Genomic DNA, 27,178 nt, shown 5'->3' with positions numbered 1-27,178 from the left:
TTTTAGTTAACAATAACAACACTGCATGTATAGCCTGAGCAAACATTGGTCATAATGCAACCAAGGCCAACAAAACATGTCGAAACAGCAAGCGGTTGTTAAAATGAGTTCCTTTGAGTTCATATTTAAGAATATAAAAGTAATTGCATGAATTTTACTTCAGAGAAAGCAGTAATGCAATGATTAGAAGCATTGAAGCTCATATTCCAATCTTGAAAGCAAATAATGGAGCATCTGGTTCTGTAGGTGGTCTTCGGTTGCAAGCACTTGGTTTTAGAGGTTTACTGAGTGTAAAGAATGTTTATTTAAAACGTTCCACCACGAGAGCTCTCATCAGCTGTCTGGCTGCGGGGATTCCCCGGCACTCGAACCCATTCACAGCCCTGCGGCATTACAAGATGTATACGATTTCAGTGGGAGATGATGATGATGGCTCCCTGGAGAACTGAAACGCTGCTATTTCAGCGAGGTGAAGTGGTTAAAACAAAGCTGTGAGTAGCCATTACAAGGACCAGGATGGTTAAACTCAAAGTGTGATGTCACAGAGTATGAAGTCAGACGGAGGAATGATCAGAGGAGTCTTGAAGTTAAAAGGAGGGAAAAGGCACTGAGAAGGTGGCTGGTGATGAGCGGTGGTGAGATCGGTCTTAAATTTGAGAAAGGTGTGGGTGGGAAGTGTTTGAGAAGTACTACAAGGTTGGATAAGAAAAAAAATATATATTCTGAATGCCATGTGGATTTACACAAACTGAGAAAGTGTTACTTTGTACACCGCTCTCCCCTACATCAAAGGGTTTACTTTTATTTGTTTGCACTCACAATATCAATAAAATGTTGTGCTTTTATAAAATAAAGAAAACAAACATGATTTTATTGAAATTTTCAGTTATTTTTGTTAAACCTGTTATACTGTATTATGGCTACTTTTTAAACTAAATTTCAATATTGTGATATAATCGTATACCGTGATAAAAGCATTAGCAATATGAACATTTTATAGTGGCATCAGAATGGGGAAGAAAGAGGATTTAAGTGACCAGTGGAATGGTTGTTGGTGCCAGGCGGGCTGGTCTGAGTATCTGAAAAATTGCTGATCTACTGGGATTTTCACACACAACCATCTCTAGGGTTTACAGAGAATGGTCTGAAAAAGAGAAAATATCCAGTGAGCGGTAGTAGTGTGGACAAAATTGCTTTGTTGATGTCAGAGTTCAGAGGAGAATAGGCAGACTTGTTAGAGATGATAGAAAGGCAACCGTTACTCAAATAACCATTTGTTACAACCAAGGTATGTAGAATACCATCTTTTAATACGATATATCAAACCCTGAAGCAGATGGGCAACGGCAGCATAAGGTCACACCAGGTGCCGCTCCTGTCAGCTAAGAACAGGAAATGGAGGCTATAATACGGACAGGCTCACCAAAATTGGTCAGTAGAAGATTGGAAAAATATTGCCTGGTCTGATGAGTCTCGATTTCTGCTGCAACATTCAGATGCTAGGGTCAGAATTTGGTGTTAAGGACATGAAAGCATGGATCCATCCTGCCTTGTCTCAGTGGTTCAGGCTGGTGGTGGTTTACTGGTGTGGGGGATATTTTTTATTGGCACACTTTGTGCCCCTTAGTACCAATTGAGCATTATAAAAAGTTACCTGCAGATTTAAGCAAAATAATTAAGGGAAGTTGTGGCCTAGTGGTTAGAGAGTTTGACTCCTAACCCTAGGGTTGTGGATTTGAGTCAACTTAGGTGCCCTTGAGCAAGGCATCGAACCCCCAACTGCTCCCCGGGTGCCGCAGCATAAATGGCTGCCCACTGCTCCGGGTGTGTGTTCACAGTGTGTGTGTGTGTGTGTGTGTGTGTGCACTTCGGATGGGTTAAATGCAGAGCATGAATTCTGAGTATGGGTCACCATACTTGGCTGTATGTCACGTCACTTTCACTTTAAATGCCACGGCCTACCTGAGTATTGTTGTGACCATGTCCATCCCTTTATGATCTTCTGATGGCTACTTCCAGCAAGATAATGCTCCATGTCACAAAGCTCAAATCATCTCAGACTGGTTTCTTGAACATGACAATGAATTCACTTTACTCAAATGGCCTCCACAGTCACCAGATCTCAACCTAATAGAGCAGCTTTGGGATGTGGTGGAACACTATCATGTCAATATGGACCAAAATCTCTGAGGAATGTTCCCAACACCTTGTTGAATCTATGCAATGAAGAATTAAGGCAGTTCTGAAGGTACTAGCAAGGTATACCTAATAAAGTGGCCAGTGAGTGTATATGAGAAAAAAATAAACCATTTATGAATGAATTTACTTTCAACTGTTTCTTCACTTTTGTTTATTTTTTCCCACCAAGAGCTTAACTGCACACACATAATTGTAGGATATCATAAACAACAACCACTGTATTTTAGATGCTGGTGTCCTCACACGGATATTTCAACCGGCAATGGCACCTGGGTCAAAAACACAATGTTGTTTGACCATTTCATACTAGCACCAAGCAGCACTAACCGGCATAAACCAGTCTTGACCAACATATGCTGGTCTTTTGAGCAGGAGAAGGAATTAAAAAACTGAGGAGGAAGACAGCAACATGAGAAGGAACAAAGTTTTTGTCTAAACCTGTCCATGAATGAGTGGGAGGAGGAAAAGTTGATGGGTTTGAGTAAGAGTATATGAGTGATAAAACATATGGAGGGGTTTAGACAGAGACTACAGGGGTGTGCGATTCACCACAGAATTATGGTGGGATGCACTGAAGAACATGAGACGCGTCAGTGTGGATGTTGAAGTCACTATGAAGGATAAGAGCACAGGCTTCTGGGAAAAAGAATGAGTAGAGTATTCACAGTTCACATCCAAAAACCACAAACTAATAGAGCGAGTGACGTTCACTGCTGTTTGATGACGTACTGCCACGGGGCATAATTGACGAGATTCAAAAGTTGTTGTTTTTTTCTTTTTCTTTTATTCATCAAGGACACATTAAACAGATCAAAAGTGACTGTAAAATACATGAACAATGTTACAAAGGACTCCTATTTAAAAAAAAAAAAAAAAAAAAAACTGTTTCTATTCAAAGATTTCTGAAAATATTACAGTTTCCATAAAAATATTAAGCAGCAACTGTTAACATTGATAATCCTAAAAATGTTTCTTTAGCATTAAATCACCATATGAGTGTAATGATGCTGAAAATTCAGCTTCGACTAATAAATTAAATTTTAAAATATATTTTAATAAAAACAGTTGTTTTCAATTGTAATATTTCAAAATAATAAAGTTTTTAATGTATTTTTTATCAAACAAATACAGCCATGGTGACTTTTAAAAAAAACTATTTATTTGAAAAACATTAAAAAAAAATTGTTTTTTAAACAAACATTTTTGGGCAATTATACTTAAAACTAAGAATAAGTGCGATCAGAATTTTGACTGATTTGTTCTAGTGTGCTTTATTCTACTCAATGATTGAAGCTGACATGTAAAGCTACCAATCTCAGCTTGTGTTGTTTTTTGTGTCATTCAGGGACATTTATTCTTTGCTGAAGACCCTATGAAGGAAAAGATGAGATGTCGCTGAGCGTCTGCACAGTGGTCTGTAAATGACTGTTTTCATGTGCATATGTGCGACCGCAAAATCTAATGAGGCTCCTAAATCATCACCTCTTCTTTAACTGAATCTCTCTCTTTCAAAGGGAAAGTGTTAAAAGCACCAACATTACTGTAAGTCTCCTTTATTTCTCCACACAAGCCTGAGCCTGCCTTACACTCGCAAACGTCAAGAGAAAAACCACTGAATGCAAAGAAACAAACCCTTTAGCCTTAAGACAGTAAAAGCTAAGTAGAGCATGTTTTGGATCCCATTGTATGAACAATGCCACACCAGGTCTGGGTGTTTGCTTCATTTGCTACTGTGCGTGCTGTGTGTTAAACAGATGACAGAGTCAGACTCTTAGTCACACACCTGTGTCCTTTTAAGAGATCAACCCTGAGACACGCTATCTGCGAGACACAGCCACTTAATAAGGATAGATAGATGCTTACAAACAGGTCTAAATCAGCACCATTTGGTCAGTTAATCGAGTCTATACGTCTGTCTGTCTCCCTGTTTGTCTTCAGTGATGGGTGGATTCATTTACAGTGGAACCATTCAAACTTTTAAAGAAGTTCAAATGAGTACCTGACTGTCAGAAAGACTGATTAAATGGCATTTAATCAAGTTGAATGAATGAGTATTTATAGCGTTGACGACTCAAGCATCACAACCTTCACACTGAGGTTTAATGCATTTGCAGCGAATGTGTCAAGCTCATCGTGCACGAATCACAGCACAGACAAGACCAAAAACACCTCACAAGCAGCTGAAGGAGACAGTGGGCTTTAAAGCAGGAAAAAGCAAGAATGCAGGAATGTTTGGGAGGGAGGAAAAACAACAGAAAGACAGGAGGAAGCCAGAGGAAAAGAGAGACAGACTGAAACAGAGGGAAGGAGAAACAATGGTCATAATTGTCAGTTTCAGACAATTGAATCCACTGTTAAACATCACCATACGGAGGAAATAATCAGAATGATACTAATGAGATTAAAAGCAGAGCAAATGGCTTTATTCAGTCTCTTGTCTCTTCATCTCCAGAGAAATAAAGAAATATTGTCTCCACAAGAATCTTCGAAGATATCCCAGCAATATGCAAGGAGACACCATGCAAATCTTGCAATTAAATGCCAAAGATCGGAGTATAAATGCAAATGTTTCTCATTCAATCCTTCCAACACAAAATGATCTGAGCTGCTATCCACATTCATTTTAAATCTACATCGTTCAAAGGTTAAGAGTCAGTAATTCTTTAAAAATAAAGAAATTAATGCTCCGCTATTAACAGCAATTATACAGTTACATTATGCTATTAAACTTTTGTCATGGTTTCCACAAAAATGATATCATGTTAAGCAGCACAACTGTTTTCAGCATGCATTACAAAAAGAAATGTTTCTTGAGCAGCTGATCAGCATCAGAATGATTTCTGAAGGATCATGTGACACTGAAGACTGCAGTAATGATGCTGAAAATTAGGGAATAAATTGCATCTTAAAATATGTTGCAATAAAAAAAGTATTTTATATTGTAATAATAATAAAAATAAATAAAAAAATCTTAAATTAGCTTCAAAAACATCTTACAGACCTCAAACTGTTGAATAATACTCTCACTGTAGGTCAACATTTGATTGATTTTTGCATGAGACAATGTTAATACATGGACAAACCCACATTAATTCTCCAGAGCTATGAAAGATCAACATCTGAGCAATGTGATTTGCAGTTCAGTATGACATTGCAAAATGGAAAAACAGATCCTTACATATTTGGCACACGTTATCAAGTTAAAAAGTAACAGATTATGACATTGTCAAAAAGAGGTCAGACCAACAGAGGAAATCCAGCTAAAGTTATGCACTGATAAAACGTACCTTCCCACAATTTTCATCTATGTCAATTATGTCTTACGTCTTTTTACATCATTCTACTATTTTGGTTTGTTTTTTGTTTACTTTATTTAAATTTGTTGACTTAAAAAAATCATATTCAGATTATGATTACTTTATTAGTTTTTTTTCCCCCACATAACCATTATGAACATTTAATTTGAATTCAAACACAACAATAATATCCTCAATGGCTCTTAAAAAGGCTAAATTTCCTTATTCTAAATATTCTGTTGGTTTTAAGGTGAAGCATGACCTGGCTTTTCTTCATGAGATTCCCCCTTTTGAACCATGGACGGAAAAAAGAGGAAAAGTGTATTGTGCTGTCAGGACAGAGGCTCTGTGTTTCTCACGTGTCCTGATCACAAGGCCGACCGTCTCACCTACATACACTCACACAGGCAATAAAAACAGACAAGCAGACTAAAGTGTCTGACACTTGACAGGAAGCGCTGCCTGTTTCTCTGTGTCCAGCAGAGGAAAGGGAGAGATGTGTTTGCTCACCCCCTTTTGTCCAGTGTTAACGGGAAAAGCTGTTTACACTGCTCACAGGAGGACGGGAGAGGAAAAGAGGCCTAAAAAGGCTAAAACTAAATTAACTGGAACACGTTTAGAAAGGCAGCAGAAGACAGATCCTGTTGCTACTGATTCATTCACTTTCATTATGCACAAATGAGCTTGGTATGAGTTTTTTTTAATAACAGATGTCAATATCTAGAGAACAGGGAAGATGATGACAGACAAAGTGCTGAATTATGATATGTAAAGCAAAATAAGAAGCTGCTGAAAGTATAAACATTTTAAAATAAAACAGAAATGTATTTCTAAGTATTATATAAATACAGATTTAAAAGTAAGTAAATAACTAACTGATTAACTGAATTAATGAATGTGTAAATAAAAATACATAGCTAAAAATCTATGAATAAATAAATAAAAAATAAGTAAATAACTAACAAAATAAATAAATACAAATAAGAAAATAAATATTAATATATCATAATGAGTAAATAAAAAAAGGAATAATGTACTTATTGCTGACATGAAATCAATTAAAAAAACTTTCATTTATAAATATTTTTTTAAATATGTATTTATAAGTAAATCAATGAAAAAGTAAATAAATAATGGATTAACTACTAGGATAAATAAATAAATAACAATTGATTAATTAAAAATACATAAATATGCAATTATAAATAATAAAAAAGTCATAACATAATAATTAACTAACTGAATGTATGAATAAAAGCAAGAAAGTAAAATATAGATTTACAAAGAAGTAAATAAAAATGTATTAGGTAAGTAAATAACTAAATAAATGAATAGTGCTTTAATTTTTGCGGAAATTAAATCAATTAAAAAATACATTAATTTCTAAATAAATAAAATAAATATAAATGTATAAACAAGTAAAAAAAATAATAAAATAATTTATAAATAAATAAATAATAAATCATTTTCACCTGAATATTCTCCAAACATATAGAAATAAATCAATCTTATTTTTTTTAAAGCAATACTCCCTTTTATGTGAAAACACATAATTTGTAAACATGGCCAACTGTACAGAGTTATTAGTTGATCACACACTTTTCTCCCTTCAGAAATGTTCACAGATACAGTTGTAGAGAATTTCAGAGGTATGCTATGCTAAATATTGACCACACACAGACTAGCACTTTACAACAGCTCAAGTGACAATCGCAGGGTAAAACTGCTGCAGTAATTCTGCACGGGAAGAAAGACGAGTGAAACTTCCAGCTGGGGACAGCCTTCATTACACACACACACACACACAAGCTTGCTGTAAAACTGCCCAGACAAACATCCTCGGGCCAAGTCAGTTAAGGCTATTCATTAGCCATGCAGCCACTTTCCTCCTCCTTCCTGGTGAGAGTGTGTGTTTGTACGACATCGCCGCTGCCAGAGCAAACACACCTGTGTGGAAGCTGTCAAGTGCCTCCCAAAAGCGGCCCACATCACAGCCAAACATCGCAGCTTCCCGTGGGCCAGATCTGAACAGCTCACACGAACCTAACAGCTTCAAATTATACAGTGTTGATAAGCGTACAGGACTGATGTAACGCCATGTGCTCATTTTCTCCGCTCTGCTATCTGGCACTAAATGAACCGGGTCTGATTGTGGATCATCTGGAGTCACTGGAGAAACAGCATCTCTTACAGGATAGAGAGTGAAACTGCAGGGGCCGTTGAGTACATACTGTTCAAAAACTTTTTTATTTATTTTTTTATAAATTAATATTCTTATTTAGCAAGGAGGCATTCAATTGATCAAAAGTGATTTGAACATTGATTAAAATTAGAAAGGTTTCTTGAGCAGCAAATCATCATATTAGAGTGATTTCTGAAGGCACTGAAGACTGGAGTAATAATGCTGAAAATTATGATTTGCATCACAGGAATAAATTACACTTTAAAAGATATTCAAATTGAAAACAGATATTATGAATTTGAATAATATTTCAGTTTTTTTCTGTATTTTTGGGAAATTTTGTGATTTTTGTAAAATAATGTGTGGAATTTAAAATTAATTGAAATCATACACACACAGACACACACAATCAGGCTTACTTTCTCTTGGTTTACAACAAAACCAGTCAAAAAGAAAATAAAATAAAAACAGTAAGTTCATAGCAACATGCTAAAATCACCCACAAAACCTTAACAACTTTTCATGGAGAAACATCAAACTTAAGAAAAACCGAGCACTAAGCAGCACTGTTATTGTTAAATAAAACCAGCATTATTAAAAATTCACCTTTTGGTAACTGAAATGAAGCTAAAATCAAATCAAATATAAATCTTAGATGGAGGTGAACTTGAACTTAAACAAGAAAAAAAAGAGAAGCAAATAAGTTCAAGTTGAAGAACTGCATTTACTAAAACTAAAATTGAAATAAAAACCTAAATAGAAATAATCAACTAATAATAAAAGCTAATTATACAAAATATTGTTAAATTTAAAGTATACTAAAATAATGCTTTGTACTAATTAGTTGAGTCAAATTTCTAGAGTAATCAAATTCTGCTAAATCTTGACTTAAAATGTAAAAGTCAACTTTAGTTTGGAGTATCTTAATAAATTGTTAAACTGTTTTTACAGTAAAAGTGTTTTTTGTTGTAATTCTTAAATGCCATGTTTAACTAAATCAACTGTGAAAGTGGAGTGCCTGGCACTAAATCAAACATTTAGTGTACGATTAACGACTAGACCACATATGTTCATGTCTCTGTTTATCTCTGGCTCTTCTGAAGAGTGCCTCTTTCGAGCACATATCTAAAGGAAACGGGCAGCCGCCTGGTGTGGGAGCATTTGAGCAGATTATGAGGCAGATCTAAGTGTCAAAGGTGTCCTCCATTAGCCTGAGCTCTCAAGCTGTGATTCAGCTTTCACTGAACTTCCTCTGCTTCATATTTCCTTAGCCTAAAACAGACTGGGACACAATAAACTCCCCTTACAAGTCCCCTGCGGTGTGTGGCCGATCAGGTAAACTATGAGCTGTGCTAATTAAAAAACACTCCAAACCAAAAGGTGCGACTTACTTCAGTTTGTACTTGACTGATAGGTACGGTATAAACAGAAAAGATCAGATGTTATTCAGAAATGACTGTTTGTTTGTTCTGAGGAGCTTCACGGAAAAGTTCATTAATGATGTGATGCACTTTGTTGTTTCCAAAGATGTTCACTGTCCATCAGCGCTGGGATATAAGAGCAAAGGGCAGAGGCTGTTGGGTCAAGGGTCAAAGGCCAGAAGGGTCATTACTCGCTGCTTAACTGGTGGATTACCCCAGCGGCGTGATCTACTTTATGTGAACACAAGGACACACACAGATTAGAGAAACCAGCACTGGATTAACTAAATCTGTCTGCAGAAAAATATATATATAATACATTTAATGAATAGGTAGCGTTATAAAATTCTGAGAAACATTGATCAACTAAACAAACATGTTACTGCATGCTGACATACATGATTGTGACAAATATAAAATGTCAGTGCATAAGGTTTACAAGATACAAATCATACAGTAAAAATACAAAAAATAAAATACAATATTTTTTAAGAAATCTCTATTGTTCAGCAAGGCTTCATCAGCAATATTGTGAAATATTGTTACAGTTTAAAAAGGTCAAATTTTCTGTTTGAATATATACAGTATAAAAAAAAAAGTCATTTATTCCTGTGATGGAAAAGCTGAATTTTCACGTGATCCTTCATAAATAATTATAATATGCTGATTTGGTGCTCAGAAACATTTCTAATTATTATCAATGATGAAAACATTTGTGCTGCTTAATATTTTTTGTGGAAACAGTAATACATTTTTCAGGATTCTTTGATCAATCGAAAGTTCACAAGAACAGCATTTATTTGAAATATCATTTTTTTGTAATATTATGAGTGCCTATACTGCCAACTTGGATCAATTTAATTCATCCTTGCTGAAAAAAATATATTTATTTTATAAAAATAAAATAAAAAAAACCTTACTGGTCCCATACTTTTGGTAATGTAAATTGAGTCCATGTCAGGAATTGAATCAGCTCAGTGTCACATTCTGACCTGTGCATTTCAGCTTCAGACTGTGCGTCTGCACTGCAGAGTGACTGCACTCATCTCATGTTTTAGTGTCGACTGCTACAAGAACTTCACTGAAAACCCAAAGCCATCCGTGCGCTCCGGCAGGCTGCAGCACGCAGTTTTATGCATTGATTTGACAGCTAAAGCTCGATAAATCAAAGTAATCCTCATTATCGTACCATGAAAAGGGAAAAATCTTTGGTCATATGTAATGGAAACCTTTAGTTATCATTTGGAAATTTATTGCTAGTACAAAATGCAATTATAAGAATGAATACAAGTACCGACAAGCCAACATGAACTAAAAATATCACTGCATATATAAGTGTTCATATGATTCCCAGCCAAAATTAATAGGCAGCATATTATTAGTGGTGCATGTTTAACTTCAGTAAAAAACTCGTCCCATACAAAATTGTTGCTAAAGACAAAATACTTCAAATTGTGCGGCTTGTTAAGAAGAAATGCACTAATGCACTAATGCACTTTTCTAAATGATGCATGATTTTTGCCTGAAGGAGGAAAAGCCAAAAAATAATTCATAGATTTACAGTAAAGGAAGGACTCATACCATATTTACAGATCAAAATATCATGAATACTTATGGGTGAGCTCTTTTTAATGAATAATATAGGCTATATAAATACAACTACTAAAAGTATATCCAATCTTACCTGCATACAGTAAAATGATAAATACTATGTAGCAAATCTCAACTGCTTGATTGGTATTGTATGTTGTTAAAAAATTTATAATTTATTATCACCTAGCAATATAAACAAAGTTAGATATATACATCTTTGCATGCATACAACATACACACATGAAGCAATATATATGGCAAATCTCGGCTACGTGATTGTTAACAGGGCTAGATAAATTATAAACTATAAGAGAGAGAGAGTACAATAAGGGTTAAAAGGCGTAAAAGAGCACATAGTTATTCTGTTGGGGCCCCATACCTGAAATTTGCTTAGGGCTCCCCAGTCAATAAGTCCGCTCCTGTTGATTGAATAGCTTTTGTAACTTTAAATGGGAGGTCTAATGCTGTTTCATTCATTCAGAGTTATTTACAATGTTAAAGAGTTGGATTCTCATGCTAAGCATGGCCAAGGTTTCATAAAAACTATTTGGACGTATAACAGAGTATTTTTGTGCCAAATACACACTACCAAGTTTCTTACAAATTTCGGAAAGAATCTTTCGATCATGGCTCTTCATTACGTAATAAAGGGTGGAACTCCTTATATGGGCATTTTGCTCGCACACACATTGACCAGGAGTGCATTTCCCAAAAACAACTATCAGTCCCTCCGGGATTTTGCGATCACTGAATTTATCGCAAAATCAAGCAAACTCCGCAATTTTCTCAAAAGATCAAAAATGTTCATAATTGCCACAAATGTTTAGCATAATTTGGATTTAGAAGCACCCCGTGACGTCACCGCAATACGCCTTCAGTCAAAGAAAGGCCTGCATTCTCGTCATGACCGATTTACAAGAGCTACATTCACTGTAAAACCTGACAAGTAAACTTAACTCAAACCGTTTGAGTAAACAGATAGCCTTGATTTAAACCCTGTAAGTTTTAAAACTTTGCATTCAAGTAATTAAGTGATTAACTAAGTGCTGATTGAGAATTAGTGATGAACAGCTGCTGTTAACAAACAGAATCACTGAAGAAAAGAGAAACACAAGAACTACTACAACTGACTTCAGACACAGACTTAGATGAAATCAACTGAAATAAAATACATGAAATCTCTCAAGATCTGATTAAACAACCCCACAAACAGCATCACCAGCTCCACTTATTAATAACCAGACTGACTTTATTTCTGTCAGACGTCTACAGAAGATCTTATTGAGAATGAACTAAGGTTTAGATGTTGATTTATTGTTTCATTTGAAGTAACCATGTTAGAGATCAGTGTTTGCTTTAGTTGGGCTCTTGACCCTTGACTTCTGTCTTAGTCTTTTCTCTGGCTGTTATAACTGTGTGTTTCTAGAACATATTTGTTATAACTCAAAAGCCCAGAAGAAATGCCATCAGGTGTTAACCTGTACCTAGATGTAGATTGTTATACTTTATATCGGTGATGATAATCATCAATTATTGAACTGCTAGGAGTCTAATCTCTGATGAAATAGGTGTTGTGTAATTTGATTGTAGTAAAAGTGATTCTAAGAGCCAGTGGTTCTGTAATAATCAGTTAATACAAAGACTTTCCAAACAGTGTGGTCTTCTATGGTGTCAAACAGTCACACAAAGACATCAATAATCAGAATATGAACCTCAACAATGGTGAACATAAAAAAAAAAAAAAATGCTGCAGAGCATGCTGGGCGCCATGGATGAGTTTTGTACTACAATAGTACCCAGCATGCATTGCAGCATGTTTTTTTGTCACCATTGTTGAGGTTCATATTCTGATTATTGATGTCTGTGTCTGACCAACTACTGGGATGGAATACAAATGTATGTGTACAAAATGTTTATGAAGCCATTTTTATATTAACTGATTATCACAGACTCTTAGTGTCACTTGTATTAGATCCTCTTCTACTAATTACACATTTGTTTCCTCAGAGATTAGACTACGATTAGACAGATCAATATTTGTGAATAATTATCATCACCTATATGAAGTATAACATCCTACACCTAGGTACAGGTTAACACCTGATGTCATTTCTTCTGGGCTTTTGAGTTACAACAAATATGTTTTAGAAACACACGGTTATAACAGCCAGAGAAAAGACTAAGACAGAAGTCAAGGGTCAAGAGCCCAACTAAAGCAAACAGTGATCTCTAACATGGTTACTTCAAATGAAACAATAAATCAACATCTAAACCTTAGTTCATTCTCAATAAGATCTTCTGTAGACGTCTGACAGAAATAAAGTCAGTCTGGTTATTAATAAGTGGAGCTGGTGATGCTGTTTGTGGGGTTGTTTCATCAGATCTTGAGAGATTTCATGTATTTTATTTCAGTTGATTTCATCTAAGTCTGTGTCTGAAGTCAGTTGTAGTAGTTCTTGTGTTTCTCTTTTCTTCAGTAATTCTGTTTGTTAACAGCAGCTGTTCATCACTAATTCTCAATCAGCACTTAGTTAATCACTTAATTATTTAATTGCAATGTAAATCTTCTTTCAGTGAACTCAACTGAATTAAGTTCAGAGTACTCATAACTGTTAGTTTTTTCAACTTAAATGGTTTAAGGCAATCAGTTTCCTCAAACGGTTTGAGTTAACATAACTTGTCAGGTTTGAGTGAGGCTGTGTCTGAAGTCAGCTGTTGTTCCTTTCTCTCTTTTCTTCAGTGATTCTGTTTGTTAACAGCAGGTGTTCATCACTAAAGCTCAATTAATCACTTAATCACTTAATTGCAATGTATATCTTCTTTCAGGGAACTCAACTGAATTAAGTTCAGAGTACTCGTAACTGTTAGTTTTTTAAACTTAAATGGTTTAAGGCAATCGGTTTCCTCAAATGGTTTGAGTTAACATAACTTAAGGATATCTGTTTACTCAAACCGTTTGAGTTTAGCTTACTTGTCGGGTATTACAGTCAAGGCAATCGGTTTACTCAAACGATTTGAGTTAAGTTAACTTGTCGGGTTTTACAGTGTTGGATAAAAAAATGAAAGCAGAACGAATCCACGCTACTTGTTCGGGCTGCGCAAACTGTTTATCTGCTCGAGCCGGAAACACGCGCTGATCTCGATCACGAGACACTGATATTCACAGCGCTGGGAGATACAGTGAGGAAAGCAGTCGAATTTACCACATAATTAACATCTTTGGGAAATCTTGTGAGGAGCAAAGAATTCTGTTAAAGCTGATATCAGAACAAATGCCACTGATGTGGAAACCAGAAAAAACATTGTTCAATAAACTCAAAATCTTTTGTAGCCTATATATTTTTGTATTCATTAAATTATATTTAGACATTATGAATGACATTATGAATGATATTTATTACATCTGTAAGACGTCTGCTAAAGATCCGGGAATCATCTGCTGTGTACTCTGATAAAGGTCTCAGAAGCAGTTTTACATGCATTCTAATAAATGACATCTGACAGGAAACATCTTAGAGACGTATTGCAGGTGAACAAGCACTCTTAAAAATACATCTTGCATATGTAAATGCAAACATCAAATAGACATCTCTGAGATGAGTGCTTTACTGTCAGTTGTTGGAGACACCTTCTGTAGAACTTAATGGCACTAGTGCTAGTGTCCTCAAATGTTAATCTGGAGACCTACTGTGGCTTTCGAAGTCAGAAAAGTCATAACAGTGTTAGAAGAATGTTGTATGTGGTATATTTTCACTGCAAAACAATAAAAAATGCTGCTAATTTTATCGCAAATTTTGAAAAAAGTCGTAGGAAAACAAGGCATTTTGATTGCAAAAATCACCAAAAAAAAATCTTGAATTCCTGGAGGGACTGAACTATGGTCGCAAGCTCCGTCGTTAGTTCACGTTAGTTCAATGGAACTAACAATCATAGTTAGCTATCGATGCTTTTGCAGCGCTTCTTTATTCAGCAGCGCTGCACGGGACTCACTCGGGAAGAATATCTCCAAAGTTGGTTGTAAGTGAAAGATAACTTTGTTCAGCTTCCCGAAGAACCCAACGTTTCGTAAACAGTGGATACAGTTTGTTTGTTAACAACGCCGTGTTCGACACTGGATTTGCACATTGTTTGACACTGAAGAATGGAGCCGTTCCAGCTATAAAAGATCCCGGTCATGATTCAGAACTGCAGACGGTAAGTGAAACAGCATCAAATGTCTGTTTTGTTGGCATTCGGCGCCCAAGTGCTAGTCACTCTTTAGCTCCGCCCACAGCGTGGAGCTCAGCCTTTTCCAGAGAGAATCGTAAAGCTGTATCTTTCTTTTATAAATATATTAAATTTTGGAGATATCAAGGATGCAATACTACTTTATAGATACACAAGATTAACATACGATTTTATACAGTCAAATATGCAATGTTATTTTACATTTGATTACTTTATTCAATTTATGTACCTAAAAATACTGTTAGACCTAACTAAAATACCTGAAAAGCAATGTTTATTTTATTTGTATCTTTGCTCTATTGCATTTACTTGTGATACAAACTGAACTGTTACACCCCTAATATATATGGATTAGTCACATAGGGCAATACATTATTTAATTTTTTCTTTTTTTGTAAAGCAGCTTTGATACAATGGGTTTTGCCAAAAGCATTATATAAATTAATTTGATTAAAAAATTGACTCTTTTGACATTCTAGTGCGAAATGACCTGCTGGACTGACAAAGATAGCTAACGTGCACATGTGACGACAGACTTGAGGTTCTCCAGACACAGACCCATCCATCCACTGAAGAATGCTAACAAATTACACACACTTCACTCAGTCTGCATAAAGACAGCTCGTTTGTCCTTGTCTTTCTCTCGTTTATTTAGAATTCCATCAGTGTTTCACTTGAACATTTTCTGGCTAAATTAAAAAACTGTTAAAATAATAAAATAGATGAATAACTTTCAGACAAAGTTCTACCTAATCCACCTTTCTTTCTGGACCTGGACCGCATATGAAACTCAATAGCCACACTAGCTAGCATTACAAAAGCGTGACCGTCTACTTTAAAGGTCATTTTTAACAGTACTGTCTGGTCCGCAGGTGCGTGAAACAGCTGTCCCCCACAATCACAGTGTGAAGTTTATATCAGATATGAGCAGGAAACCAGACAGACATTATGCTAAGAGCAGGTTAACATTATAAAGGGGAGCTAAACAGATATGTTTGGACACGATAAAGCCACTATGAGTTATCAGGAGACATCGAAAGCATTTAAAATCAAACTAACCATGCTTTTATTACATTTAACCGCGTTATGTTACCCGTGCTTTGGAGCTGTGATGATGTTATACAAGGAAAACATTATTTTACATGCTAATCTCCACAAGCTTATCAGTCTAATTCTAGAAAGTATGACGTATTTGCACACAGTGACTTACTTCATGTACGTGCACAAATGTGCATAAAAACCACAACACAATGTCTGTAAAAACAGATAAAGAATGCCTCTGTATGTACTGTACAGTAGTACTGCTCAGTTCAGTGGTTCGGTGCAGCTCAAGCACTCATTACTGCTGATTTCTGGTATTTTGGTTTTTAATTGGAACACAAAGCTCTGTTGTTTGAGATGCTGAAGGGCCCCTTTGGAAGGAGGGAGAGTTGGGGCCCCAGATAGGATGTTGTTAGTGCAAATCAAGACTCTGTAGGTTCAGATGTCCACTTGTGTTTGCGGGTAAAATAACACTGAAAATGTTCACTTCTGCTGAATCAACAACATAGATAAAACTAGAGATAAAGAAATATACACTGGCATAGCATGATATAGGCCTAATCAAAAACAACACGTGATCCTCACAAAACCTGTAGAAAAACAAAAAAAGAATCATTGCATAAAGAAAATACATTTTATATTTAATTATTTATAATGGTCATACTGCGTAAAAAAGAAAATAAAGCCCATTTTAGGAGAATATAGATTTCTTTTAGCACTGTAAAATTATTTTGTGATATGTGATTAATACTCTTACAGCAGAGGAATAAATAATATTACGGTTATAAATAAATAAATAAATAAAACATTTTCTACAAAAAATATACGAAATGACACAGCATTACACTTAGATGTAATGCAAAAACTTAAAAATAAATAGATGTAAAAATAAAGAAAGAAAAATGGAAAGAGTGGCCTTTTCAACACTAATTATGCAAGCAAAACAGGCAAAGAAATGTAAATGTATGTGAAAAGCCTAAACCTCTCAACAAGTCTCTCAGAAACCTGTGAAGAGTTAAAACCTGAACACATGTACAGTACAAATGATCCTTCAGAAACATGATCCTTCAGAAATCATTCTTTCTCCTGAAAAAACATAATAAAATAGATGATAAACAAAATAGAAAGATCTTTTTTTGTGCTAGAATATTGTTATTCAGCTTTTTATTGATGACTCACATGTCTTTCATGCTGACCTAACTCCCAACGTCAAGTTCAACATCAGATTGTGCAAATGAGTTATTCCCATACCATCGAGAGGTAATTGTTTTTATTTGCCATGGCAACAAAACCACACTAGACAACAACTAACCCGGGGCGGACCCTAGGGTGGGCTATACCACATGCCAGATACACCCTTACAGTATCTAGCTGTAATGTTGAGCTCCAGCAGCGCTGATTACATCTGCCCATGATCTTAACAAGAAACTCTTACTGACTGCAGCATAATAAAGCAAGGTTCTGCTATATATGGCCATATGTGTGAACGGCTGCAAGAGCCAACAGCCAAATCTGTGCCAGTGGTGATGATATTTGCAGAGCACATGAGTCTCGCTCACCATGTTAGCTGGTGTGTGTATGCTGCTGCTTTCTGAGTTTACTGCACTGTGCACAAATCTGGGATGTAGTAGACTAGAGTCTACAGATCAAGATAGACGAATAATCAAATCAAAAATTACATTCACTACCATTCAAATGGTCGGTGTCAGTAAGATTTTTCATGTTTCTGAAAGAAGTTTCTTAAGTCCACACTTCAAAAATTCTTTAAGTTCACCCAGGCCAAAAAAAAAAAACAGTAATACTGTTAAATTTTATTAGAACTTATGTTTTCTATTTGAATCAGTGTTATTGTAGTGTATCTTTGAGATATTATAGCTTTATTAATATTTTAAAATACTCTTTGTCTTTATATTATCCATTTTAGTTTTAGTTTTAATTAACATTTCAGTAATTTCATTGTGAGTTATTGTGTTAAAGTATGTCCATGTACTTTTTATTTTATTTTTATTTTAAATGTTTTTTTTTTAGTTTATGTTATTTTAGTACATCAATGCATATAAAAAATAAAGGTAAATTCAAATAAGATAGGTTGCCTTATCAACTAGTTGAAATTAAAATAAAAAAAATAAAATATATATTTATATATATATATATATATATATATATATATATATATATATATATATATATATATATATATATATATTATATTTAATTGCATTCCTGTTGAAATGATTTATGATTTCCATTTTAATTTTAGTTTTCCACTAATTTGAATATATTTTTAATTGAATATTGAACGTATTGAATTTTATTTGAATATTGAATATATATTTTTAATATATACTTTTAAAAATTATTATTAAAAATAATATATTCACTATTTATTTGTGTGATGGCAAAGCTGAATTTTCAGCATCATTCCTCCAGTCTTCAGTGTCACGTGATGCTTCAGAAATCATTCTCATATGATGATGATCTGCTCAAGAAACATTTCTTATTATTACTGTTAGAAACAGTTGTGCTGCTTAATATTTTTGTGGAATCATTCATATTTTTTTTTTTTTTTTTGCATTCTTTGATGAACAGAAGATACAAATGAGCAGCATTAATTTGAAATAGAAATATCTTTTAACAACTTTTTATTATAAAATGTAATGCATCCTTGCTGAATAAAATTTTAAAAGGATAAAATCTCCCAGAACTAATGACCACAAACTATCTATTTATCTTTCTTTATATAGCAATAAATATGCAGCAGGCATTAATAAGTTATTAATAAAAATATTTGAGTGTTCACTGCATGCATAGAGAAACCCTGCAACCCTGCAGTGAATCTGCAACATCTCACACTAACATATCTATAAAACAATGAAAAGATCCTGACATAAAGTCATTATCCTGTCATTTCCCAGATACTGCAGAGTCATGTTCGGTAAGACCACATCAAGCCTGTTGCTTTGACAGCATCGCAGACACACACATGCAGATAATTGGACATCGTGTGAGACCGTCGCCAGGAGCCAAGACTCCATAACCATGGAAACAACATTAGTGTTCCCCACGAGTCTGAATCAGAAATATGAAGAGCGTTCTGGAGCTTTCAGAAGAGAAATGACAAGCCATGCCTCGCCTTCAGATGATGCACTGCACAAAATCAGTCTCTTCCAACTTAATTTGCCTGTAATTCTGATAAATGCTGATATTCACAACAGCCAAGAACCTTAAGAGCCGATAACGTGCATCTGCAGTCCCTGGCAAGAGAGCCTGATGATAAGTGTGGTGAATTTCCAGCTGAGTGCAGACGGGATGTTTTGGGGAGTTTATGGATTTGGGCCGTTTCGCATGTTCTCATAGAGGCTCTGAAAGCAGAAAGCTGAGAGTTTGCTCCCTTCATGGTGGATCTGTGTGGATAATGGATTCTCTTCAGCAGTGAAACCGTATTCCGTACACAACCTGAGCGAAATTCCTGGTGGACTGGGAGAGGCTTTTTTCTCCTCGTTGTTGTTTAGGGTTTGTGGCATCTCCTGGAGTTGGAAGCCAAAATGAAACAATCCGAGCAGCGCTATTTCCCTACACCCGAATTAAAACACACTTTCCACTACGCTCAGACACAATGCATGGTTATTTCGACATGGGTTTCCATGGTGAAGAGATCAACAGAGCGAATACAGTGGCTACTCTCGAGCCCCTCTTGACACGACTCACACCCTCACCCCCCCGCCGAACACACACCAGACCAGCGCTGACAACAAGAAACAAGCCGATTCATAACAAAGACAGTGCTTAATCTTGCTCTGTACACACAGTTCAGTAACACACAGGAGTGACAGCTGCGTTGAGCAACTGAAATGACTATTGACAACCGCATTTACAGACATTTTACGCAGTGTGTCTGGATCCGAGGTTAAAAACATATTTATATACGTATTAAGAGTTCTCTCTCTTCTGTATGCGCAATGCAAGAAATCCCAGGGTATGTTTTGACACATTAGTGTTGCCAGATCTTGCAAGAAAAAAAACGAATAAGAAGAAGGCCATAATAAACTCAAATCTAAAAGCGTTATCTTGGAAATAAGCCACATACCATAATATACTGAGGCATGCACCTGCCTACTTTATTAACTCCGTAAACTGGATTGCTTTATGGGGGAAGTCCAAACCACAAGCCCAGAGACACTTAATAAGTGTCGCTCATAATAAGTGGACATGGCAACCCTTCAAGAGCGTGCATAAAGAAAACACGACGGCTCAAAACCGCCAAATATAATAAGTCTTTGGTAACTCTGATAACACTTAAGTTAAAAATAGAACATTAATATGGTTGTGTTTACATACATCTCAGTTATTTACAGGAAACCCAAACTTTATATACTTATATACCTGAGAACAAACAACCTCGGATGACGTGCATTTACCTTCTCTCGTTGTCGTCCAGGTGGGCAAACAGCACGTTCTTAGAGATGGCTTTGGCCAGGGCGGTCATTGTCTTGTAGTCCTTTGGAATGACCTAAAACCAAAGAAAACAACAAGTAGACGGTCACTCGCAAAACAAAGAAATTATTTTGTTTTTCCTAGCTTTTTGAAATTTCTTCATGTTTCCTCAATGAATAGTGAGCGTTGTGTTGTGAAAAATGTGCTGCCATGAAGATCCTAGAGTGTTGAGGATATTGCTAGTTGCTAATGTGATCTGAATCACTTTTCATGCTGATTACTAAGCAGTTGATAAGGTGCTGCTACAGTAGGTGCTTCCTTACTGGTCCAAGTTAAAAGATCCCAACCTCAATTTTCTATGATATTCTGGTCTCCCTTTCACCAGTTTTATCATAATTTGTATTGCCTTAGAGAATTAATAACAATCCTCAATGAGATTATGATTTGAGGAATCTTTCACATTCATAGCACAAATGGTGCAGGGTGTATTATGAACCAGTGTTTAATGCTTAGAGTTTTGGGTTTGTTGAGAAAATGATCAAGTGTGCCTCATCAATCACCACTAATTCATGAACTATCAGTCCATTATTGCTACCTAACATTATAACAGATCAAAATATTTTTCATTCATTTAAATTAATTGGGGTGGGGGGGTATATGAAACATTTAAATGTAAAAAAAAAAAAAAAAACATGCCTTTTCAATAATTTAAATACTTAGGTTTAAACCGAAGTACTAAACTCACTAAAACTGAATTAAAAATAAATCAAAGCTAAATAAGAATATAAAAGAATGGCAAAAGCACATAGCAAAATTACTACAACTAAAATAAGTAAAAAAAAAAATGAAAATGAAAAAATAAAATATATAAAAGTATACTAAATATAACAAAATGCAAATTAAAAATATTAATAACAATATAATTGTGCATAATACTAAAATAACATTCATCCTTGTTTACATAAAATGCAAACAACTTTCATTACTAAATTACTGAATAAAATCCAGTCCTGTGTTACTTTCTGCTCAATATTCTGTTTCAATATTAAGGAAATCAAATGTGATGTGAATGTGTATACTGAAGAGCAGTGAATCTGGCCTATTACTGACGGGGCGACGGAGACAAATCCAAAACGCCCTAAATAGCGTACTTGTAAATAATGCAAATGTAACTGCAGTTTTATTCAGAACCACAACAGCTATATAATCCACACAAACCTTTCTGACGTAGCTGACGGCATCCTCCTCTGTGTAGACCTCGGCGCTGACCCCACCTCTCCGGCGCCGAGCCTTCACCACCGGGTTTGGAGGAGGAGGAGACACTTCATCATCGTGAGAGTCGGACTGAGAGTTGGACTTCTGACGGGCCATGATCTGCTTGCATTCTTCCTGTGGAGAGAGGAAGTGAATGCCACGTATGATTAAACAACCATCTGAAAACATTGAGAGGGTTGTGACCATCTGGATTTTCATTCCCATCGCACAGGACACCCAAAAATCTGTGCAGTGGGAAAACAGTGGACGCTAAGAGGGTGAAGCTACCATTACAAATCACTATTACAGATCATAAAATCTAAAAGACTGAAACCTACTGTGAGCACAGAAAGCAGACACAACAGCACTGAGATTTCAGAGAGAGAGACAGTGAAAGAGGGAAGAACAATAAAGCTGCACGCCACAGCACAAACCATGTGTGTGTGTGTGTGTGTGTGTGTGTGTGTGTACTAGCCAGAGACTGTAGGCTCTACACAGAGTCATACTGTACTATACTATTACTGTATATTATATGTGGTGAAAAACAGAAAAACACATTACATATGACACATACATTATATATACTGTATATATAGAACAACCAAATGTTTTAGTCTTTATCTAGTCATTTATTGTGAAAATGAATGCGAAAAATAAACTTATGATGGGGGGCTTTAAGGAAATAAATGAACTGATATCTCTCAATCAAACAGAGAGAGAGCTGATATTGACAGAAATATCATTATATCACTATACTATGCGCAATATTGTGTGATATTCATTATAGTGGGTCAATGTGAAGACTGTTATAATATTTTTAATGTGCTGTAACAGTTTAGGCAAATTTAGGCAAAATTATACCGTAATGCTGAATGTCTATTAACTGATTTTATCTGCAGAAAAGTAACATTTTTGTGTGTCAAACATTTTCTATCCTACATACTGTATATTAAAGTTATAAACCATCCATTCACCGTTTCCAATATATCCTTTTTGTATAAACTTTTTTGTTTGTTTGTTTTATCATTTTATTTTTTCATAAAAATGAAGAGACTATAAATTAATAATATTTGTATTTTATTTCTTTGTTTGTTTTTGTATTACATTTCACATCTAATATATTTTAATATTATGTGCCAGTTATTTTCAACCCACAGTTCTCATTAAGGTCCTTAATGGTAAAAATGTTGGCCACCTCTGCTCTATAGTATTCTGCCCCCTATAAACCTAATATCAGTCTAATTTCACAATTAAAACTTTTACAGCATTTAAAAGATAAAGTGTTTGTAACATGGTCTCCTTCTAAAACATCCCAAGGCGCAAATACCAAAGTGAAGGCAGGCAGATGCAAAGGAACAGCTGGGCACATGCCACACACACACACACAAATGCTCTCTCTCCAAAGCTTTAGACAGCCATCAACAGGCCTTTCCATGAAATAACACTGAAAGAGTCCAAATGAACTCTGAAATCTGTTAAATCAGAAAACATATGAGACAATATGCCCATTAAGATCATTTCACTCACCAATGCATCGATGCACATACACTAAAGCATACTTTGAGAGCACATACACACACACAATTAGACTAGTGTCTATACAAACAATGGAAATATGAGGTTGTAATCATACACACTTTTATCAAATTAAGTTTGAATTTAAATGACCAAAAATGTTGGACAGTCACACATATCTGCAAAAGATACTGATTTATCATCATATCTGAATGACAGTTGTGGACCGGAGGCCACAAAAACTGTACACTGGACCATTTGGATGCTTTATTTCACTAAACCAGTTAAAAAAAAAATTGGGAGTCATCTCCTTCATAATTTTTCTTTTCCATTATTGCAGTACAGTTGCTGTTGTCACCTGTTCTGCTGTTTACAGTTCTTTATTAAGATATGTAATTATTCATCAACAATAATGCCCCCAATATTAAACTTCTAAACTAAACAAATTCATTGTGAATCAGTTCGACTGAATCAATTTCTAATGAAAGAAACATTTCTCAATTTGATCTCCCTGCACAAAAAGAAATATTAATAATCCACAAATATGGATTAAAATCAAAATAACTGCTTTCTATTTAAATATATTGTAAAATGTTATTTATTCCTGTGATCAAAGCTGAATTTTCAGCATCATTGCTCCAGTCTTGAGTGTTAGGGTTATGATCCTTCAGAAATCATTCTGAAATGATGATTTGCTGCTCAAGAAGCATTTAAAATTAATGTCGAAAACAATTGTGCTGCTTTATTTTATTTTATTTTTTGTGGAAACCATAATTTTTTTTTCCAGGATTCATTGATGAATAAAAAAAAGACGGAAGCATTTATTTCAAAATACAAACTTTTTTTAAAATTATAAATGTCTCCGTTGCTTTTGATCAATTTAATGTGCCCTTGCTAAATAAATAAAAAATCTTTGAGCTAAAACAGGCCATATTTGTGGCTAACCTCCATATACTGGCATTAGTATGCAACTGGTACATAAGCAAGAGGACACGTTATTACCTGATGCTAATCTCAAATCGGCCAAATATTGGTCTAGCTGACATGCAAATCTTTCATCCCTACTAATACTAATAATTTCTATTTCTCGTTAAATAATTCTCCTCGTGTTGCCTTGTGCCCTACATAAAGATTTTAATCCGGCACAGTTTTTACAGACACAACATTCAGAAAAGAGGACAAACACAGTGTTAAGGGTGTATATCCTTTAGCAACCCGTGCATTTCCATCTTTCTACATGAACAGAAGGTGCCAGACAGAGAGAATGTGTGAGCAATTAAACCCCATCTATAAGTGAAACGCAAGTGGGTCAGTAAACAGCATTCACCCAGCAGCTCAATCCACGATGATACTAAATAACGCGGAAAACACACGCTATCATCACGAGGAGACGACAGGTACAGACGTCATCTTGTGCTGCGTCTTATGAATACACAATCCCTTCGGCTGTTTGATGCTCCACCTAAACCAACAGTAGCTCAGCAGAAACGCATTCCTAACAAAAGCCCGAGCCCAAAGCGTCTGCCCGTATGAAAAAGCCTGTTGTTCCTGGAGCACATGATCAAAGAAGATGTTCAGTTACTGCAGTTACTGGCACCTCCAGCTAAACAAATGACTGCTGTGACTTTCATAAGATCAGAACACAGAGTCCGAGATTAGGCAACAACATCAAAAAACCCCAGCATGCCTCCTAATTGTCAGCTGAGAGGGAACGGGAACGCTGATTATACGTAGTACTGAACAACTCAAGCTCATTAAAGATCCTCTTACATAAAGTACACTACCGTCTGGGCTCAGTGTGTTTTCTTATTTTTTACACACCTCTCATCAAAAATACAAATAAAAATAACATGATTCGAGGTATCATAAAAGTACTACTTGCCTCAGCTAACACTACCAATTAGCTTATATTTCAACAGGTATTGTGTAAATACATAATCAGTGGAATAGGACAAAGATGTTCTAAATACTTCTTGAGCAGTAGTGCATGTTTGGCCAATCTATTATTCATATTCTACATCTGTGCAACTGTTATTTTTTATTTATATGATTGGTTATATATAAATAATATCCTAACAGTAATACTTGCCTTAGCCCACACTACTAAGTATGCAAGATTTTAACAGGTATTTTCTTAATAAATAATCAAACCATAACTGATTAAATTTATTTTAATTTGAATTAATTTTAAAAGTGTAATTTGTAGACCTGGAAAAGGCACAAAAATATTCTCTTTTTTTTTTTAAATCCTTAGAATGCCATATACATTTTTGTATTTATGATAAGCTCTTAAGTATTTAATCAGGTAGAAATTGTGAGTAAACCATTTTTAAAAATCATTATCCTTAAACCTTTGAATATTGTTATGGAAAGTCTGGGGCCTCAGATTCAAAAAGGTTGAGAATAAATGTACATTCTAAATTAATATAATGAGTTGCATGCTTGGTTTCGGTAAAGCCCTACTAAATCCAAAATCCATTTTAAAACTTGCAAACAAACTTTATAGATTTTTCACAGATCCTGATATAGTACATAGGCGTAGCGTCTACTCATTTCACACAGTCTGCAACTGCACAAGAAACCGATCAAAGGAGCTCTATGGAAACCAATGATTCCTCGATCCAAAACCTGCAATTAGTTCTGTCTATCTATTGTGCTGCACTTGTCAATAATTAAGACACAAAAAGAACATCAAACTCACTGTGAGCACTAGTACAAAGACAGTTAATGATCGTGAATGTTTGAAAGAAGGAGAAGACGTTTATTAACACTGTATCACAGTGCATTCAGCCAAATTCTTCTCCAAAGAAATTTACGATACTTAAATTACATAAACTATCCCCCCGGAGCATCCTGAGGTTAAGTGCTAGGTCAAATGGGACAGCAATGATCTCAATAACTCTCAGTCTCCGTTTCTCCAGCTCCATGGAAATGAAACGACATCCCAGATCCCTAACCATCACCCTCTCCGATGCAAATGTACAACTTCTACAAACACAGCCACCAGCAGAGCAAATACAGTGAAGAGTAACGCACCTTCTCCAGCTTCTCAAAGTGTTCCCGCAGGAACTTCATAGGCCGCTCGGGCTTGGCGATGCACAGGTTGACGATGCACTCTTTGAGGATCTGCTGTATGTTGTGTTTCTGCACGAAAACCTCGCAGCCTTTCAGACTTTCATCTTCTTCCAGATTGGAGGAGGAGGTGGCCATCTTATCTTCTATCACTGCTGCAGGAGAAAAGAGCGAATGGGGGGGGGGGGGTGAAGAGAGATATTCTTTCTTTAAGTCTGTGTGTATTTATAAGCTTGCCTGCTGACTTACTAATGAAATCCACAATATGCATGCACTGTCAATACAAATACACAAACACAGTGCCTAGATGCAGATTGACATTATGACTATGACACAGGCCATTTACACGTTTACATTTCACTTCAGCCATTAATTCCCATCAACCATCCAAAAAACACCGGCAACTGAAGCTTTAATCCGCAATTTCAACCTATGCGTTCACGAAACAGATACCGCATTCAGTCGTGCGTGAAAAACAGAGCGTCGGTGTGTCGAGCATCACTCAGAGATCACCTGTTTACGATTTTATGGCCGCTTATTCGTTTCTAAATACAAATCTATGCGGTGAATAATTTAGATTTAGCCATTTATTATCTTGAACACCGCTTCTGTGGGTATATCAAGCAAAAAAACGTGGCATGTGTCACAGCGTTTTGGTGTTTAGTTGTCTTACCGTTATGAGGCGGAGATGCAAGGCTCGCGCTCCGGGATGCTGCTTGTTTGGTCCTGCTGTGTGACGTCAATCCGCCACCCGATTGGACGCTGACATTAGAAGGCTACTCTTCAATAAAGTACGTAATTTAAAAGATTTAAAAAAAAATCATATAACTGTTACGTAGGGTGTTGAAGGGTTGAGACTGATATTTTCATTTTAGAATCATTTATTTATTTCATGATAGGGTGCTGCAGCCAATCCGCGTCATTGCAGGTCTGTGCGTCACGCA

General features: G+C 35.6%; 1 protein-coding gene across 2 annotated transcripts in view; it reads right to left on the bottom strand.

Moving 5' to 3' along the window:
* prkar1b (protein kinase, cAMP-dependent, regulatory, type I, beta) overlaps positions 1-27,073 on the bottom strand; it is a 48,591-nt gene extending 21,518 nt beyond the window's left edge. Inside the window, exons 1-4 of one of the 2 annotated variants that reach the window (XM_026214535.1) lie at positions 26,908-27,073; positions 26,199-26,389; positions 21,612-21,782; positions 20,378-20,469 (exon numbers count right to left, since the gene is read on the bottom strand). In XM_026214535.1, coding sequence (XP_026070320.1) covers positions 20,378-20,469; positions 21,612-21,782; positions 26,199-26,372 — 437 coding nt within the window. In that variant the 5' untranslated portion in view covers positions 26,373-26,389; positions 26,908-27,073. The other variant, XM_026214527.1, reaches the window with a different exon arrangement.
* Between the last annotated feature and the right edge of the window lie 105 nt (positions 27,074-27,178).

Source organism: Carassius auratus, chromosome 3 (assembly GCF_003368295.1).
Source record: "Carassius auratus strain Wakin chromosome 3, ASM336829v1, whole genome shotgun sequence".
NCBI lineage: Eukaryota > Metazoa > Chordata > Actinopteri > Cypriniformes > Cyprinidae > Carassius > Carassius auratus.
The sequence above is the reverse complement of the archived record's forward strand: the minus strand, read 5'-3'. Positions and strand labels throughout refer to the sequence as shown.